An 18,357-nucleotide genomic window follows, 5' to 3' on the forward strand; every position below is an offset into this window, starting at 1 on the left:
AATAAGAACTGACTATGAATAATGAATACCGGCCATAGTCCATTTTTATTTCAAAATCGTCTTAAGTAATATAAGATGCTAATATGGCTCTGTGATTGGTTTATAACATCTTAAGATTGTACTTAAAACGGTCTTAAATATAAAATCCAACTATGAATACCGGCCTATATAGAGTTCATTGTCAGAGCGGGCGTCAAGATGAGAAAAAGATCGCGCCAAGATGAACGAGGGACGACTCCGTTCTTTCACTGATCCCGTCGATCCCGCCGGAAATGTCGAGGCGACGTAATCTGATCATGATTTCCTGGTACCGTTGACATCCAGGCGATTTGTCTTGCCTTGCCACGAGGCAAATGCAATTTTATGGTGGGGTTTATACGCCCGCGGCCAATCGCGATGCGGCGCAGCACTTCCCGCGACGCGACGGTTCGGCGAGCTCCGACAAGGGCGTTTCTCCGCGCACCTTGGAGTCACCATGGTTTCCTGATTCCGTGTTCTTCAGTGCTCGAAAAAAAAAACGCACTTTTTGACGTGAGCCAATTTTTTTCGACGACTCTCGACGTTCGCCGGAGTGGGGGAAAAACGCGCACGGAACGGGCAATTAACACGTAATTACCATTCAGCGAAAGTGCGAACAAGAATTCCTGTGGAATTTGCACAGAACGGGAGAGACCTCTGGCTTGAATACCTACCTCTGCATTTTTTCTCAGAAAAAAAAAACATTTTTTAATAAAAATAATAACGATAATTTTTGTTAATTCTATCACAAACGTTCGACCAATTAATTAGAAAATTTTTATTAAGAAGTACCGCGTATATATATTTGTTTAAGAAAAATTATCAAAATCGCACGCGGCGCTTTTGCAAAGCAGAGAAAAAAGGTACCGTGCAAAACTGAATTTCCGTAAATCGGAAATAAGCGTACGCCATAGCGAGTCGCAGCATGTCCCACTTTTCATGCTAGCCGAGCCATCCTAGTGGCGGGCCACAATCACGCCATGATTTCCTGATCGAGTTACCCGGAAATTGATTAAAAAAATTTAAGGTTCCGATGTCCCGTGCGCTTATCACCCGCGTCATAAAAAGAATCTTAATTTATTCGCGATCGGGCCTGTTATCGCTCGCCGTTTCATTTTATTTGCAATCGTTGCGGAAGAGATAAAAGAACCGAACGATTCCAGCCGGTTCCTCTTCCGTGCCGCTTTCGACGATTCGAGTTTACAGTTCGTAACGGGAGTACGTCGCCCACGCGTCCCACTACTCCACTTAGGGTCCCTAACTCGCCCTAATCGCTTCTTGTCCTCCTGCACGCGTACCCTCCACGCGGAGATGATTGCCTAATTCCATCTTCCTCGGTGCCAATTAGTATTCATGCGCATTCGTTCGCGCTCCCCACGAGGCCTGGGCCTTCGTTCTCACGACGACGGTGAGGGACGACGATGACGAAGCCCTTTTGTCGACTCCACGATGACGCGGTAAACAAAAGGCCACGGGCCGGGGCCGCTCGACGCTTTGATTTAAAGATAAACTAGCGCAACAGGAACCCATGATCCGCGAAGGGCAACCGCCCGGGACCGCGAAAATTCCGTGAGGAACACCCTTCGCGGAGTTTCGGGCGAGAGCCCTTTTATGGGGGATCCCGCGACTCTTAATCCCTAAAGGGCATACGCCTACGCACTTTTACTAGGGAACCATGAAGAAAGGACTGGTCGAAACACGTGCGGAGAGCCCTTCGGCAGTCCTGAGAAGGGATCCAAGAGAGGCGCCCATAACGGCCTCTCTTCCCCGTAACGTATTTACGAACTTTCCGGAATGCGTTAATGTGATAACGCGACCGCGCGCCGACCGCGAGAGTGCGAACGATACGGCACCGACGGACGTACGCCGCGCGAACGCGAAACTTTCATTTTGCAACGCTGACGTTTCGATTTTGCTAACTAACGAATACGGAACACAATGCGGAACGCAAAAACAAGCGGGTAATATATATGCGTAATGTATGTTGCATGCCTTTCGATATACGTATGCAATATTATATAACGTTACACAGTCTCTCTCTGCAAATTGCGAGACTCTTAAGAGACTGCATAACGACGAGCGACATACGCGATAATCATTATGATTAAATGCGGAATTTTTATATCGAAAATTGTAATTTATAGTATATTGATATAAAGTGGTTCTATGTAGGTTGGAGAGAGATATCCGATAATACGTATTATACTCGATTCAACGACGAAAGTGGTTTCCGGCTACCCACGACTTCGCCAAGGGCTTCGAGAGGTGAAAGTCAAATCAGCGTTGAAGTTTAACAGGATACCATAAACCGGTCGACAAATTTTTGAGATCAGTCCTCTTGGGCAGCCGTTTTACACGTGTACATACATCGTACGTGGAGCAACGATTTCGATCGTAACGTATTTAACCGTGTGTATATATTTACAATGAAAATTTATTACAGAAAAATATGAGAACGCTATTTCTTTGTAACTCTTATAACCGACAGAAACATTATGATATATATTAATATATAATATGTGATATAGTATTTATAAACTTACACAATTCTAATTAGAAAGTGTTATAAGACAATAATATTTAATACCGAGCTCTATTTTCACGGAATTATATATAGATACTTTATAGCCACGAAAAGTTTTACTTTAAATTTCTCTCTCTCTCTCATTTTGAATATAGAAATAACACGCTCTCAGTTAACAATAAATATTGTTTTATTCAATAAACTTTGATCTTTATTTTTATTAATTTAAAGATCGGAATTCGACACATTCTTTGCACATTGGACAACGTAATCCGATTGATAGTCTTCGGCAATAAGAAGAAACGAGACGGAGCGCGATCTGCCTCGAGCTTCGCTTTGTTCATCGATGTCTTACACAAATTCTCTTTGAAAAGTGAAATTATCCGAGTTAGATTTCAAGCGCGGCCTACCTAGAGCGCTCCTCGAGATATGCTCTCCTAATCGGTGTCACCAGCTGACTTCCCTTCGACGGCGACACTATTGTCGACGAGACGCGTGCCGAGGCGCAAGGCGCGTCGTGGAATTACAATCGCGCGTCGAGCGGAACGAGTCACGCGCGCGTTGACCCCTTTAGGGCCATCACGCGAAGGGCCGTGTTCACAGGGTCTTAGAACGTGCATGTAAGTCTTTTGGGGACTCTTCGGCCCTGACTGTTGCACCATAATCCCTACCGAAAGGGCGATGGCGCAATGGCAGTCGAGCGGAGGATATGGCGCCGAAAGCCTAATCGTACGCTTGCGCTTGTCGTGAGTCTAACATCGCCACTCCTAGTGGAAGCAGGAAAAGGAGAAATAAAAAATTCTTACAAATAATATACATTTATCTAGATTGATATGGTATTTGGGGAAACTTTATTTTATTAGTCGCTAATTAAAGTTAAAGTAAAATGAAAATTAACATATATTTTGCTCTACAAGAAAATAATTCAACTTTATTCGATTCGCGAATCAAGATTTACACGCGTCGCTGAAATTGCTAAGTTGTTGAAATGTAGAGGAATTCTTCCTTCCGGATTCCGTAATAATTAAAGAGAAAATTATTTATCGCGAAATCCACATCGCTTGCGTGAGGTTGATTAAAGTAGTTGATATTAAATCGTGAATCATGTTTTACTGGCTTTTTAATCTTTTCACACGCATCATAAGGATCTACATAATATAACAATTGTGCGGTATCTCAAAATTATTTCTCATGTTAAATCTCATTTATTTGATAAATTTGCGTTTGCATGCATAAGTTTACTATTATAATCGCGATTTAAATGCGTTTACGGAAGATACAATTGCATACGGCATACGACAACTAAACCATTATGCGAAAAAGTTTATCTTTTAATTTTTTTTAATAACAATATTAAATAAATATTCTATTTAAATGGCACATCTGTAAAACCAATTAAAGTCTAAGGCCGGTATTCATAGTCAGAGTTTATTTCAAGACCGTCTTAAGTAATGTCTTAAGATGCTAATATGGCTCTATGATTGATTCATGACATTTTAAGACTGTTTTAAATATAAGAACCGATGAATATCGGCCTAAGCCGGTATTCATAGTCGGATCTTATTTCAAGATCGTCTTAAGTAATGTCTTGAGTTGCTAATACGGTCATTTAATTGGCTGGACGGAATCTTAAGACTGCTTTGATGATCTTAGATATAATATCCGATTATGAATACCGCCCTAAGACTTTCCAATCTATTCGGATTTTAATTTCGCGCGAAATTCTTAAATTTAAATTACCTATTGTAGAATTTGAAAATAGACGATATACGATCAAAATGTTTGTAAATTTCATTCCGGATCGGTCGGAAAGAATTGTTGGATGTATGTACACAGTTCTGGTTACGGTACACGCGCACCTTTGAATATGGCTCATAAAACGTGCAGGCGGAAGTGGTTTCACTTTGGTCAACGATACGGAACCGTACGCAACGATACGCAGCACGGCGCGTTGCGTCGCTTCGCGTCGCGTCACATCGCGTCGCGTAGCGTCGCGTATAGGCTCGCTTCGCCACTTTCATGTTAGCCTGATGAAAAAAATGAAGTTGGTTTTGTATGTTCCTTTTTTTCTCCTCATTTAGCTGCTCGCGCGCGCGACACCCCGGCGCGATACCGTCGCGCGTTTAATAACGTGTGTCGCGTATCGAGCCCGCACGTTCAAAGGGTTACGCAACCCCAGACGGACACGTGTCGGCGAGTAGAACAGGGATTCATGAAGACGGACAAGGTTTAGATCGGTGTGCGCGGCCCTATAAAGGCATACGTGCGCTTGAGAAAGCAGGGAGGGGAACGCGAAGGGACGACCGCGAGAGAAAATCCGATAAAAATTGTAAAAGATTGATTCGAAGTTCGTGAATCAGCTCGTTTTTTTTTTCGATTCTTCTTTAAAATCACAAAAATTTCTTATTATTTATAACTATTGTTTATAATTCATAATTAATTTTTATATATAAACTGAATCTTTATTATTATACACTCTGTTTTTCTTCTGTTGTTTTAAGATAAAAATTTTAAATAGAGAATCTAAAACTGCAAACTTTGTAAACATGCAAAAACATGTTATTTTATATTTATTCATATAATATTTAGAATAATATTTGTACTGCTACACAAGTCTGTCGTGTGCATTGAATTTAGATAATCTTACGGTCGTGGAAAGACCTGTTTATCATTTGAATGAAAAAGCCAACAACAAAGTTTACAGTTAACATTATGTATGTACAACCTTGAGCTTCTTGCTCAAGTTATTTTTGCACAAAGCGAAATTGCTATTTACTCGGCCTTCATTGCGATCTTATATTGAAGAAAGCAATTAAGCATGTATATTGAATGTAGATCCGGTTTCTTTTAGTTCGAAAGAAAATCTCGCTCGACCGACCTATGTCCCGGCGACGCAATCCTCGTTATCTGATGTACATTACCCGTAATTTACATGACTGCGGACGACAGCAGATCAACAGTGCAAAGTACAGTTACAGAAGCATAATTGACGCACGTTTCAACGAACAAACATTTTTCACGCAGACAGAAATTTTTAATCCGTCTACATTTAAAATTTAAACGTCCGCACATTTAATTCACGTCATCGTCGACGTAGTCAATAAATATTTATTACGCTTATCTCAACGTCAGTTTGCGATTGAGAGAATTTTTCTCCCGACCAAACGCAATTTTTCTAAGTTGAACATCGTCATTAAACGACGGAGAAATACCCAAGGTATCTTACAAAGTGCAGATAAAACTGACAAGTAACTGAAATATGAATATAGAAATTCTAATGGACAAGAAAAAGAACCAATTTCTTCACCGTTGGATAACTCTATCCTTTGTTTAACCTCACTCTTCATTTCTTTCTAACTGCCCCCTTAGAAAGAGATGAGGAGTGAGGTTAACCGAAAGATAGAGTTATCTGACGTTGAAGAAATTGGCTATAAATGATAATATACGCGATATACGTCAGGCAGGTAGGTATACTCGCCGTAATACGGTGATAAACTGCGCTATAATAATTATACATATAGACGCAAAGACTCGCTCGGATTTGTTGCGTAAAGCTACTACGATGTAGCTGCTAACCGCATCAGACACGACCGAGCTCCGGCGGATAATTAGCAATTTAGCTGAACGGCGCGGCGCTTCGTGTGGGTTTGCTTTACGTGCCGGCGCAGCGAGGTAAATCACTTTGCAGCTCGGCCGAGACCGAAGGTCGCCTTGCACGGAGGCGCATGTAAATGAATGGGGATTGGATAGGGCAATGTAACAGGGTAGCAAGGGTTGCCAGGAGTGTTTCAAGGGCTCCTTCAAGGTCAGAAGGGGGACGGCAGTCTGTCGTTCATATCATTAAAGACCCACATTATGGCGTACGTAACTGCCCACGCGCGCGAGCAACGAGCAACTTCTATATATTCGATTCCTCTTTCTTTCCCCTTCGCGCTGCCCACTTTATTTACTTTTTCAGGGTAACGACCGCGCGTAATATCGCGTATTTTATTTATAGCTAATTAATTGATTAAAGAGCGAACCGGTTTTCGTTGGCAACTTATCACGTAAGAGCAACTTTGAAGTGACGCCGTATAAAAGAAACCACAGTCTTTCAATACAAATCAAATATCATTTAATTTAAAAATATAATTACGGATTTAATCGAATTCTAGCGCGTGCAGGAAATATGCTTTGTGAAAATAACAAATTTTGAAATTTTGTGGGTATGAAAAAATTACCCGCAAGGTTAAACGCCAGGTACGCGGTATGCTTAAAAATTGAAATAGAATTTCGGGACGCAGATTCTCTGTATCGCGGCCGGCGGCGATGTCAGAGGCTGCAACCCCCTCAGCATTCCGCTCAGCTGTCATTCATACTTTTCGTGGTAATCACGATGCAACAGTCGTACGATTCGGCTACCAAGCCCGCAGGAACAGCCAGGAGTCCCGCGGGGCCCCGGCGCGCCGTTCCAGGCGCGACGATTTCGCAATGTTTTCTAAGTAACTAGCGCGAGAGTCTTGGGGGTGCGCGGTATTAGGGATTCACGATCGGGCAGGAGGACGAATTTCACCCCACTCGGGGGTGAACTCGCGAAGGGGGATGCTGTGGGGATATACGTGAGGCTTCGTTTTACGCAGGCAGGACCCCGGGGTCGATGGCACCCCATAGGGCGGTACGCGCCAATTCTATGGGCGCGTTACCGGCTCCCTCGACCCACCCGTATATCGATCGGTTCGACATACCTAAGCCGGAAAAGAGCTTTTGTGTTTATCCTGTCCTCGTGCGAGGCCTGGCCTGCGTCGTATCTTATTTCAATGGGTTCTGAATGAGGCACGCGCGAACAATAGTTTCGCCACCATAAATTCACCAAATATATATGCTTCGTGTGACCTCGCTACAAACACAAGAATCTTTGCCTGAGAAAACACAGTCGCTGTCGTTTATATTATGCAATAAACCGAAAGCTTATAGAATTAAAATAATATTGTTCCAATTCAAAAATTATTAAAATAATTTTATTCGTAAACTTTAGTTTGAATAGTAATATAAATAAATGATTTACATTCAAGGATCTATTACGAAATCTCAAGTCCATGCACGAAGGTCTCGGCTGCAGTTTTTACAGCATTCTCCGCGTGCATAAATCACTCCCGCAAGCCTGCTTCGACGTTCGTCTTCGCCAACGAACAAAGATCGACCTCGATGCAACGGGGCTATGCGTTTTGCTCTTACCTGCAGAAACTCTCGTGACGGTCTCTTTGCACGTATCCGCCATGCGGCGATCGCGCGTTGCCGCACTTTGGCGAGGAACGGTTGTCGCGCTTACTTGGGAACAACAACTGGGGGAAAAACGGGGACGACTTAACGAGCACTTGAGTGGTCTTTGATCTGGTTTAATTAGCCGCGAGCCACTGGACTACCGGCGGATTTATCATCTGGTATCGTCCGAGAAGAGACGCGCTTCCACGAAGAGGCGGCTGCCACAAAAAGGTCGGTCCTTTTGAGACACTTTCGACGATACCCCGTCGGATTCCGTAGAAACGGTTATCCGCTTAACGATCCGCTGCCTCGAACGGCTGTTAACTCACAAAGCGTCAGTCAGCTTCGACAAATTCTCCCACGAGTTCGATATTTCGAGAAAATCGACGAAACTGGGAAATATCTGTGGAGTACTGCTGTGAAAAATTAATTGGCTCGTAAGTAGTGGAATTCTGTGCCTCATACATCAATTTATGTCAACATGTACGTAATAAGTGAACAAATATTTGCTATATATTGCGGTAAATATTTTTAAAATATAGATACATCAAGCGAGCTTATCCTTTTACAATAATTTTCGTCATATTTATGAAATATTGACTGTCTCGGAAAATTTGAGAAAATGCGGCGCACTTTTGTAACAGAGAAGGGATCTGTTAGAACGACGTGGCGATCTTTGCCTCGTCTTTCCATCTTAAACCGGATCGCCCCGAGAAAGAGAGCTCCCAGTTGAGCTCTTTTCGAGGAGTGGGGCGGAAACATGAAGTTCAGACGGGTCAGCAGAAATTTGAGTGATTAGTGCGTGGCCGATCAGTGGAGGACTAGAGATCATCGAGGACGCTTGACCGTGACCGTGTCACCGACGCGCGCCGTGACGCTTTTCGAGCGTCTTGATCTTTCTTGTCTCAGCGTAATCGGCGTGTCAGCAGAACGTTCGTTCGATCTTTGAGATCGATCGAAAAGGAAATTATTCGCAGCGTTCAGTGTGGTTTAAAAATTCTTTAAAAATATTTAAATTGAAAGACTATTTAGAAAACTTATAATTCTGTACATTTAAAAAGTGAAGATCGCTTAATTATAAAAGTTAATTAAAGATTTCTACATTTCTAGAAGAATCGAGAGAACGCTAACGGCTTGAAATAGCACCGTCAATTAATGTGCCGTAAGACTGAATCGCGCACGCGATTATTTCGTTTATTTTGAGACGGTCGCTCAATATCGGGACCGCGCCGCCGACACGAGTGCTATCATTGGCGCTTTTGCGTCAATCGATTTTTTTTTTCATTATTGTTACTGTTTATCGCGCGGCTTACATAGCGGACTGGCAGTGATGAATTGCTTCGTCGACGAGACAGACATTTAGAGCTCACGAGATCTTCGTAGAGTCCACGCGCCAAGGACGTCGCAGCGTATTTATATTATATTTCTGCAGAATTTAAAGCGAAAAGTGTGTCCCACGTTCAACAGACCAGAAGAGTTTCGAAGATCCAGGCTACTTGGATATTTACGACTGCCAATTTTCAAGAAAGTGAAGTGATAAGAAAGAATAACATTCTTAATAAGAGAGTGTTATAAGAATAACATTCTTAATATATAGTCCATAATTTGCCTTCGCACAGAAGACGTTAGGTTAACATTGCGTTAATATTAAGTTGGCATTAAGACACTGTGATAACATAATTTACTCGATATACCGTCTGAAAATGCCAATGTTGTAAATATAAACTTGGTGGAATAGTACGATAATTACGATAATAAAATTAGCGTAATACGGAAGAGCGAGTTACTGTGACAAGTGTAAATTATATACATCAACGTGAAGGTTGTAGATACCTGTGTGTGTTGGTATATACACTATATACGAAGAATATTTCAACATGTCTTTTCTCAACGAGACTCTGTTGGTGCTGACGTACACGGCCAAAATAATGTCTACGTTGCCCGAAAAAACAGATTCAAAGAATATTAGCATAGCTCAGAATATCACCACGACGACCTTGTCGCCGGAGGAGGCCGAGAACAAATTCGATTTTGACGATCGTAAGTGTCAACTATGAAAGATTCTTCTTATAATCTTTTTTTACTTTCAAAGTAACTTTTCCGTAACTTATTTAAAATACTTCGTGAAAAGAACGAGAGTATAGAAAACGGAACAAACAATAATCTTTTGTTACTGCCTTCTATATATTTTTTTGCAATAAAGTCATACTTGATTTGAAAGTCTCACATTGAGTGGCGAGACTTAAAAAAATACCCCGAAAGACAAAAGTCGGAAGGGTATTGCAATGAATAAAATGAAAGTTAGTCACTTATACATATGTATACAGTCACGTGCTATCATCGTATATTGCGCTGATCACTAATCGTTGATCTCCAACACGGAGACAAAACATCAACGGGGTCTTCGAGGAACTGATAGAGCCGCGTGCGGAGATATGTCGTGGACGCGCTGATAACCCCTGAAGAGTAATCCGTAGTAACGCTGGTCTCTCGAAACGTCGGTTGATATTAGTGAAGGACGGCGAACAAATCAGTTAGATATACGTACACCAAAATATTTGCGTACGGACGCACTGAGAAACTTTCTATAACTTCACGGCGCGAATAACGGTAGTCTCTCCTAAACGCAGAAGAATTTTGCGATTGTTCCATATTACCTTTTCTTATCTACAACAAATTATTTGACATTTATTTGAGGGATAATTATAAAATTGACGAAAGATGAGATTACAAAACTTAACGGTTTCGTAGTTGATAAACGTTCAGGCACCTCGGACATGGTAGCCCGATGTATATATAAGCGTATATTATTTAATCAGCAGGCGTAATCGATACGTTTTTATTTCTAAATGTTCTTGTATAAGATTTAAGTTCTTCAAGGACTCAAAGCAGAAACAATTGTCTTTTGCAATCTGTTAATTTAACACCACTTTATTTAATTTGTCTATTTAATAATATAATATATTGCGCACTAATTACCGTGCCTCTCTTTCATTATTCTTATTTGATTTGTTCAAGAGAGCATCTATACATTTTTATTTTAATTATCTTCTGTTTCTAAATAAAGATTTCACGATGGTTGCCTGACCTATTTTAAAAACTTAATAAAATCGATCTTCAAGTTGAGCCAATTAAATTTAGATTGCTTTATTGCACTGAATCTTTTTTGCGGTTAAAAACAGGGAGTAAAGAGTACTTTTTTTTTATTAATTAGAATGGTTCATGTGGCGTTGTTACGAGCCGTTCGGCTGCTTTTACATCGGCGCACCTTGGTCCGGAGAGAACCGACCGGTGTCCACATTTCCCGCACGCCCGGACAGCATCAACCCTCGTTACACCCTTTACACACGCGAACAGACCGAGAACCCTCACGAATTGAAGATCGATAGCCTCGAGACGATCCGGAAATCGCCTTTGAACGAGAAGAAAAATTTATACCTCATCATCCACGGGTTCTTGGACAACGGAGACAAAACATGGGTTTTGGTGAGTGCCTCTCGAGATTTAGAGAAGTTGACATTTCGTAAAACGTCTCTCAAGAAGGAAAAACTTTATAATTAACGAGATTAAAAATATTTTCAGATTTATAAGAATTTGTTAATTTGTTCGTTATTACGAAATGTATCGAGTTTTTGTATTAACTCCTCCTTTTCATAAAAAGAATACATATAACATAATTTGCACATAATTTACACATGTTTTGTCCTTTAGAAAGGTTTTACGGTTGTATTGTTGTAAAGCTCTTCACTCACGCGAATGTTTTGACAGAGAGTGATGAAGGAGTTGCTGTTGCGGGAGGATTGTAACGTCGTGATCGTCAATTGGCTCGGCGGGGCTGGACCACCCTACACGCAGGCGGTGGCGAACACGCGGCTGGTGGGCGCGATGACAGCTCGCTTGGTGGCACAGCTGATCGACGTCACCAAGTTACCACCTTCGAAGACGCACTGCATCGGGCACAGTCTGGGCGCTCACACATGCGGTTACGTGGGATACAACTTGCGAAACCGCTACGCGTATACACTAGCACGAATCACAGGTAAACGATCAATCATCGGGATACAATTTTTTTTATATATACAAAATGTATATTACTCACTGCCGCGCGAGTAACAATTTTCCATACTGCGCGATATCGCACGGCCTCGTCATACCGCGCAATAATCAGCAAGCAAGTCTTTATATGGCGCGGATGAATAAGCAAGAATAAAAAAATGATTGATTAAATAATCCTCCGAAGAGATTACGTATACGCGGCAAGAAAGCCAGGGGCTTCTTCATGAGAGGTTCGACCGTTCGAGAAGCGATTGCGAGAGAGAAGAGTGTCAAAAGCCTCCTTATGCAAGGCTGAAGGAGGCGATTGCAAAAGGAAAGCGCAAGAGGAGGAGAAAGGAAGACGCAGAATGAAGTCATAGGAAATATGCGAAAGAATGGTACGCGAAGGCGCGCGCGCGGTCGTTACGGCGCGGCCGGCCGCCTTTTCTCTCCTCTTCCTCATTTTTCTGCTTGAAATCGGTCAATGTCGAGTGGTCCGTCTGTCCCCTCCTGCAGCTCGCAAACAGCTCGGAGCATTACGAAGATAGCCGATTGAATCGCAGATGATCAGGATAACAGTCGCCGCAGAAGCGTCTTGCTAGAAAAGGTCCGACGGGTCGATCTCGAGACGTTATTAAGCGCGTAAAAATAGGGGCGAAAAATGATTTTAATAATGACGAAATTTGTAATAATAAAAATTCAGATTTTTCGAACCGTAACGTCATTCTTAGCTGTAAACTCACTTTAGTCTCGAAAGTAAGGAAAACAATTTTTTTATATTTTCTACAATAAGTTTAATAAAATATGAAAATAATTACATTTAATACAAATGAAGTTATATGATCGGCGAGGATGCGAACGCGTGCAGAATCTCCGAGGGATATGAAAAATTTTAATGTTCGAAACGTATACTTCAACTTTCCATCCAGAGTTGTCATTACGCACACTTATAATTTAAATAATCAGTGAAATTTTTTCAAACTAGTAATGAGCTAAGACTCGAGCGAACGACGATATCTCTCGCTGCGACAAGCAAATAGAGGACAATCGTCGTTACCGTGAATGTAACGACTGTAAAATCATGTTAACTTTCGTTGTACTTTCCTGTGATTTGTATGCCATCGATTTATGTAACTTACGATATCGAGCAGCAACAACGAGACAACGAAATTGAAAATCGTAAATTCAGGATACAATCGTCACGTGAGGACTCTGTGTCTTCTTTTCTGCGTGACTCTTCGTCGTAAGTCGGCACCGTTATCATGCAATTTGCATTACCAACGACGGCAACGACAAATCGATGAGAAATGTACGGAAGCGGAGTTTGTGTTTCGGGAGAAGTAGAACCCCGCAAAATTTCTACCCCCCGGCGGAATCGATGAAATCGAACGCACCCGATCGGAGGTGGACGGGTTTGGTCGTTACGTAAGCTATCGATCCCATCGGGAACTACCAGGATAACAGAAGAAGGCGCGAAGTGTGTTAACAAGGGCGGCGGCGGGGCCTATATCGTCAATGGCTGCGAGGCGACCCGCAGAATTCGCCGAGGGTCGGCGAATCGACGCCCTCTCTCCGCCTCGGCGCGACCACGAAGGCCAGGACACATCCCCTAACGAGAGGGGTCGGTCTCGGGTCTCGAGTCGCGAACGGCGAGAGCACGGTCGACGGGAGGACGAGACATGCGTCCGAGGATGCGAGCGAGAAGCGTGGCTCCTGGACACATCCGGAGACGAGATTGCGGTAAACAACCAGAATAAGAGAGCACGTTGTCCCAAGAAGTGGCAGGATAGCAGGAGGATAGGCCTCGTCCGAATAAGGACGAGAAAGATAATGGGATATCATCAATCACAGGCGTGAAAGAGCGCGTCCTGGGGAAAATTGTCGTAGCAAAATGCAAGTCTCGTCGTCAATTCATCGCCGCGTATAAAAATTATTAATCGTTTCCACGTGGAATATTCTGAGTTCGCTGCGCTGAGTATCATTTATTAAATAATAAATTTTTCGCGTTGCACATCGTGACATAAGAATATCACAACGATGATTTTCCTCCGTAAAAAGGATAAGCGGTTAACGTATTGTTTACGAACCGCAAATAACTTCCGTCTTTGCGCAATCTAATGCGATATTACGACGAGGCGTTCAGTAATCCTTACGTGATATGAGCTGAACCATGTGTGCCTCATAAGTCGAGCGAGACGAGCGATCATTAGATCGCAGAACGATGCATATTCTATATATAGTTCGTGCATGCTTTCAAAACTTGTTAGTTTCGACGGCATGCACGGAAACATAAATTGAAAATTTCTGTTACGACACAGATAATTTCGCAACCATTAGGTATTAATTATTTATCAATGCACATATATATATAAATTCGACAAAATTTAGATCATAAGCGAAAAAAAAATAAATACAATTCTCTGTAGAAGTCCTTAAAAAAAATCAGCAATTCTTTGTCAACGTCCAATTCCAATGCAGAATTCGTTCTCTTTGTTATGACTTTATTTCGCCGATGCGGCGTATTCGCGTGCTCCCTGCCAAACTCGTGCGCCGCGATTTCGGCAGTAAATTTCGTCGGTCTGTGCCAACATTTGTCACGTTACAAATTTCTCTTCGCAAGGCCTCGATCCGGCGGAACCGCACTTCAGCAACACCTCGCCGATGGTGCGGCTGGATCCTACGGACGCGACATTCGTGACAGCCATTCACACCGACTGCAATCTTTTTATCAGCGGTGGCCTCGGCATTACGCAACCGGTTGGGCACATCGATTTCTATCCGAATAGCGGCCGCAATCAGCCTGGCTGTAACGAAGGCGTGCTCAATTCCATCACCTTGGAACGCGGCAGTTTCTTTCGCGGTGAGTTTCCCAGCCGCTTATTAATCATATACGACCTCGAAATATTCTTTCACCATTAAACGCTTCCTCTTTCGCAGGGATTAAGAGGTTTCTGGGATGCAACCATATCCGCAGTTACGAGTACTTCATCGAGAGCATAAACTCGCCGTGCCCGTTCTTGGCCGTGCCGTGCCGCTCCTGGGACAAATTCCAGGAGGGCGGCTGTTTCGATTGCGTGAACCAATATTGTCCCAGATTCGGACTGGATGCTCAGCCCGGGAACTATCACGCGTCTGTATACCTGATGACTGGACGTGACAAGCCGTTCTGCAGTTAGTAACGCAATTCATTTATTTACCACAAAGAAGAAGAGAAGTGTCAAATCAAGACTTATATACTCGTATATATGCAAGAATCTATAATGTAATCTTAATTATTATAAGAATTTTAATTTTTTATTTTAACTTGTTTTTCTTGTTTGAACTATATAAATAACTTTATTCAAGTAGTTTTTCTTTGTTCAACCCTTAGCTGGTACTGTGGGGTATTAAACGTCCTAGCCTAGTTCAGTTCTAATTTAAGCTCCCTTATAGTACGAAAATGGTACTAAAAAATGGAAGAGTTTTGCATTTTTGAGTGAAAACAGTCATTTTTTTCGTTTTTTTTTTACGTTCTCCAATTTTTTTCATACTTAATATTACATTTTATCAAAATAACCTATGACATCTGTTAAAACAACATTCGAAAACTATCTTGGAATTTTTTTAAGTAAAAAATCAATAGCTTTCTTGCAGCAAGCATTTTAGTGGTGGGGTCTGAAACGGCCCCAGTGTGTCAGCTAAGGGTTAACGCAATATATCTCATTTCAAGATTATAAATTTTCTTTCTTTCTGTGGGTAAAGTTGTAATTGAGCGTGGGTTACGCAGTTCATTTGCCTTCACAAACGAGCCAAAACTGAAACTGAAATGATTAGAATGTTGTGGAAATTGCAGAGGCCCATTACAAGCTGACGATAAATATCTCCCAAACGAACGAGAGTCTGTTGCACGGCGGGGAAGTCGGTATGTTCGTCGTACGTGTGATCGGCGTGAACGGCAAGAAAACCGAAAGGATGCAGCTGAGCCCGGCGTCGAAGTACTACGAGCCCGGTAGCACGCACACGATCGTGTTGCCCGGCGACGTAGTCGGGAGGCCGCACACGGTGGAGATCACCTGGGAGTACCAGACGTCGGTCTTCAACCCGCTCACGTGGCGGCTGCTGCACACACCGCGGGCTTACATCGACGCGCTGACCATTAAAAATCTGGAGACCGATCACGAGTAAGAAACTTCGCTTTCTTTATTGTCGGCGAATTAATGTCTAACGAAAAGAGCCTGGTACCGCGTATCGCGAGGATCCTTGGAACACGCGACGTTTCGCATATGCTCGACGTCCTCGCGCATGCGAGGCTTAAGGAAATAATCGTAAATCCCTTGCCCGTGCGCTATCTCTCGCACGTTGCGTCTTTTTATAGCTTTCTGTGCGGCTTTACAGCCGCACCATAGCTTGTCTTCCGTGCAATAGCGCATCGCACGTCTTTATTATGCGCGAGCGTTTCGACAGCGACATTTGTTGCTGTTGAAAGAAAAAGAGTTGGTACGGCGCGATGCGTCATAAATGTGAGCCGCTGGCATTTATAAAGTCGGACATACATAATTGCACAAGTAATTACACAGCGATCTCTGATTGCATATTAATTATTAAACAGAATGACTAGATAGAATTGCGTAATTGGTTAAATCCTATTGTTCATGACACTATTTTATGGTTTTTTTTTCCAGAGTTACTCTGTGTCCTGATGAAACGAAGACTCTGATCGCTAACCAACCCAAGATCTTGACCACGGAAAACTGCCGCAACACCGAACACAACACAATTTCTACGTGAAGGATCCAATGACGAAATTCACGCGTGTCATTTATCCTTTCTCACGATCAAGGATTAAATCTCATTGAAGCTAATATAATTTCGTTGAGCATAACGCTGGATTTTTGCGAGCTATAAATAATCTCTACACTTTGCCCTGATGTTCGTAAAATGAAAATTTAATATCGCTGAAATTATAATAGCTTTAAATTTTGCTCGTAATGAGATCGACGATTAAATGCTCGTTATAGCGAAATAAGACTTGTTAGCTGCACGAAGAAAACATGACGGTCTTTTGGAGGCTGCAGAGCTTTTTCTATTTACCTCTTTGTATAAAAGCTGCAGACGAAAAAAGAGTATTCAATCTATAATATCACATAGGAAAAGCCATCATTCAGCATAGAGCTCTTAGAATAACCATCGTAAATTGCTAGCCTCCATAATCTCTACGAGACTTAACTTCACCCCAATGACATTTAGGCCCGTGTTCACTTTTATCGACAAATGCGTGCATTGATTTCTGAGATGTTATATAACATGTGTAACATGAACTATAGCATTTCAGAAATAAAAGCGCGCTTTTATCAATAAAAGAGAGTTGAGAATATATGTATGGGGCTTAATCTCCGGAAACTCCGTTTCCGACTCGATCCGAGCTGCTCATTTTGCGGCTGTCGTAGGCGAACGAGCGCGAGTCGGGCATAATAGCCTCGGTTTCCCCTCGCAACCAATGGCAAAGTCACGATCCTTTCACTGTCATTATGTGCGCCCGGGGTCTTTCTCTTTCTTTCTCTCTCTCTCTCTCTCTCTCTCTCTCTCTCTCTCTCTCTTTCCTTCGCCGGACGCTTTCGTGCGACGCCGTCGTCGTCGTCATCGCATCGCGCGGTACATTGTCGCTGACCCCGTAATTTGTTACCGTAAATGCGTCAATCCCACTTTGCTCAGCTATGCGAGAACTAATGGCGACAATGGCGTAACTAACGACATTTGGCATCGCGCAATAAATTTAGCGACAACGGAAAAAAAGGCAAAAATAAACTGCCGAACCTATTGGCTGTATTTGATAATTTAACGTGACAGTTATCGCACGATAAATATTTGTTTATTTCGTTATAAAGACGGCAGAGACGTTCTTGTAAATTTCGCAATTTCGTCGGTCGCATCGAATTAAGCAACGCGAAACGCAAAGTGGGCCGGGCGCGTACGATTTCTGGGTTCCAAATGAGCCATAAAAATCTACGAATTACCCTATGAAAGCGTTTGATTCGATTCGATCCCAAAAATTTCATAATCGATAGATTTAGCAAACACGGCCCGTTCCACACGTGGAAAGAAGTGAGATCTGTGTGGAGAACGTTCTGAGTTAAGGAAATGAGTTAAGTTAGAATATTTTAATATGATATATGAATTATTTAATTTCGAGCCAGTGCATATTTATACACAAACACTTCATTACATGACATACGTGTATAGAGTAATAAGTTCGTGATTCAGTTGTGACAAGGATTATTCTTAAGTGGAAATGTACATACCAAGTAAAATTCATTTAATTTCGAGGAAACGTCAGTTCGGTCAGGATTGGATTTTGATAGTCTAATAATATTACACGTATTTGCGTACAGTTCTTCGCCTTAGCGAATTGACGTTTCCTCGGAATTGATTGTGTATCCATAGTAGTCGTGTGTTTCTCTTACTATTAAACTTCATTTAGAAATATTTCACGCAATACCATATTACTTCCGCATACATTTCGCAATCCGATATCCGATTTATCAGACCGTTCCGATGGATTA

General features: G+C 42.2%; 1 protein-coding gene across 2 annotated transcripts; it reads left to right on the forward strand.

Annotated features, from left to right (window-relative positions):
- The first annotated feature begins 8,568 nt into the window (after nt 1–8,568).
- LOC112455492 (pancreatic lipase-related protein 2-like) lies at nt 8,569–18,280 on the forward strand. 2 transcript variants are annotated; one of them, XM_025017446.1, is made up of 7 exons: nt 8,569–9,823; nt 10,998–11,269; nt 11,552–11,822; nt 14,439–14,678; nt 14,756–14,989; nt 15,651–15,978; nt 16,480–18,280. In XM_025017446.1, exons 1-7 carry the CDS (start codon nt 9,661–9,663, stop codon nt 16,583–16,585), a joined length of 1,614 nt encoding a protein of 537 aa, XP_024873214.1. In that variant the 5' UTR covers nt 8,569–9,660; the 3' UTR covers nt 16,586–18,280. The 2 variants fall into 2 exon arrangements, with proteins under 2 accessions (XP_024873214.1, XP_024873215.1); XM_025017447.1 differs by lacking the exon at nt 8,569–9,823 and adding an exon at nt 10,286–10,393.
- The last annotated feature ends 77 nt before the right edge of the window (nt 18,281–18,357 follow it).

Source organism: Temnothorax curvispinosus, unplaced genomic scaffold, assembly GCF_003070985.1.
Source record: "Temnothorax curvispinosus isolate PA1 unplaced genomic scaffold, ASM307098v1 QBEX01006133.1, whole genome shotgun sequence".
Lineage (NCBI taxonomy): Eukaryota > Metazoa > Arthropoda > Insecta > Hymenoptera > Formicidae > Temnothorax > Temnothorax curvispinosus.

Coding starts and splice junctions, on each gene's coding strand:
- LOC112455492 (XM_025017446.1), top strand. CDS start 9,661: ATGTCTTTTCTCAACGAGACTCTGTTGGTGCTGACGTACACGGCCAAA. Junction 11,270..11,551: donor GAGACAAAACATGGGTTTTG/GTGAGTGCCTCT, acceptor ATGTTTTGACAG/AGAGTGATGAAGGAGTTGCT. Junction 15,979..16,479: donor AATCTGGAGACCGATCACGA/GTAAGAAACTTC, acceptor TTTTTTTTCCAG/AGTTACTCTGTGTCCTGATG.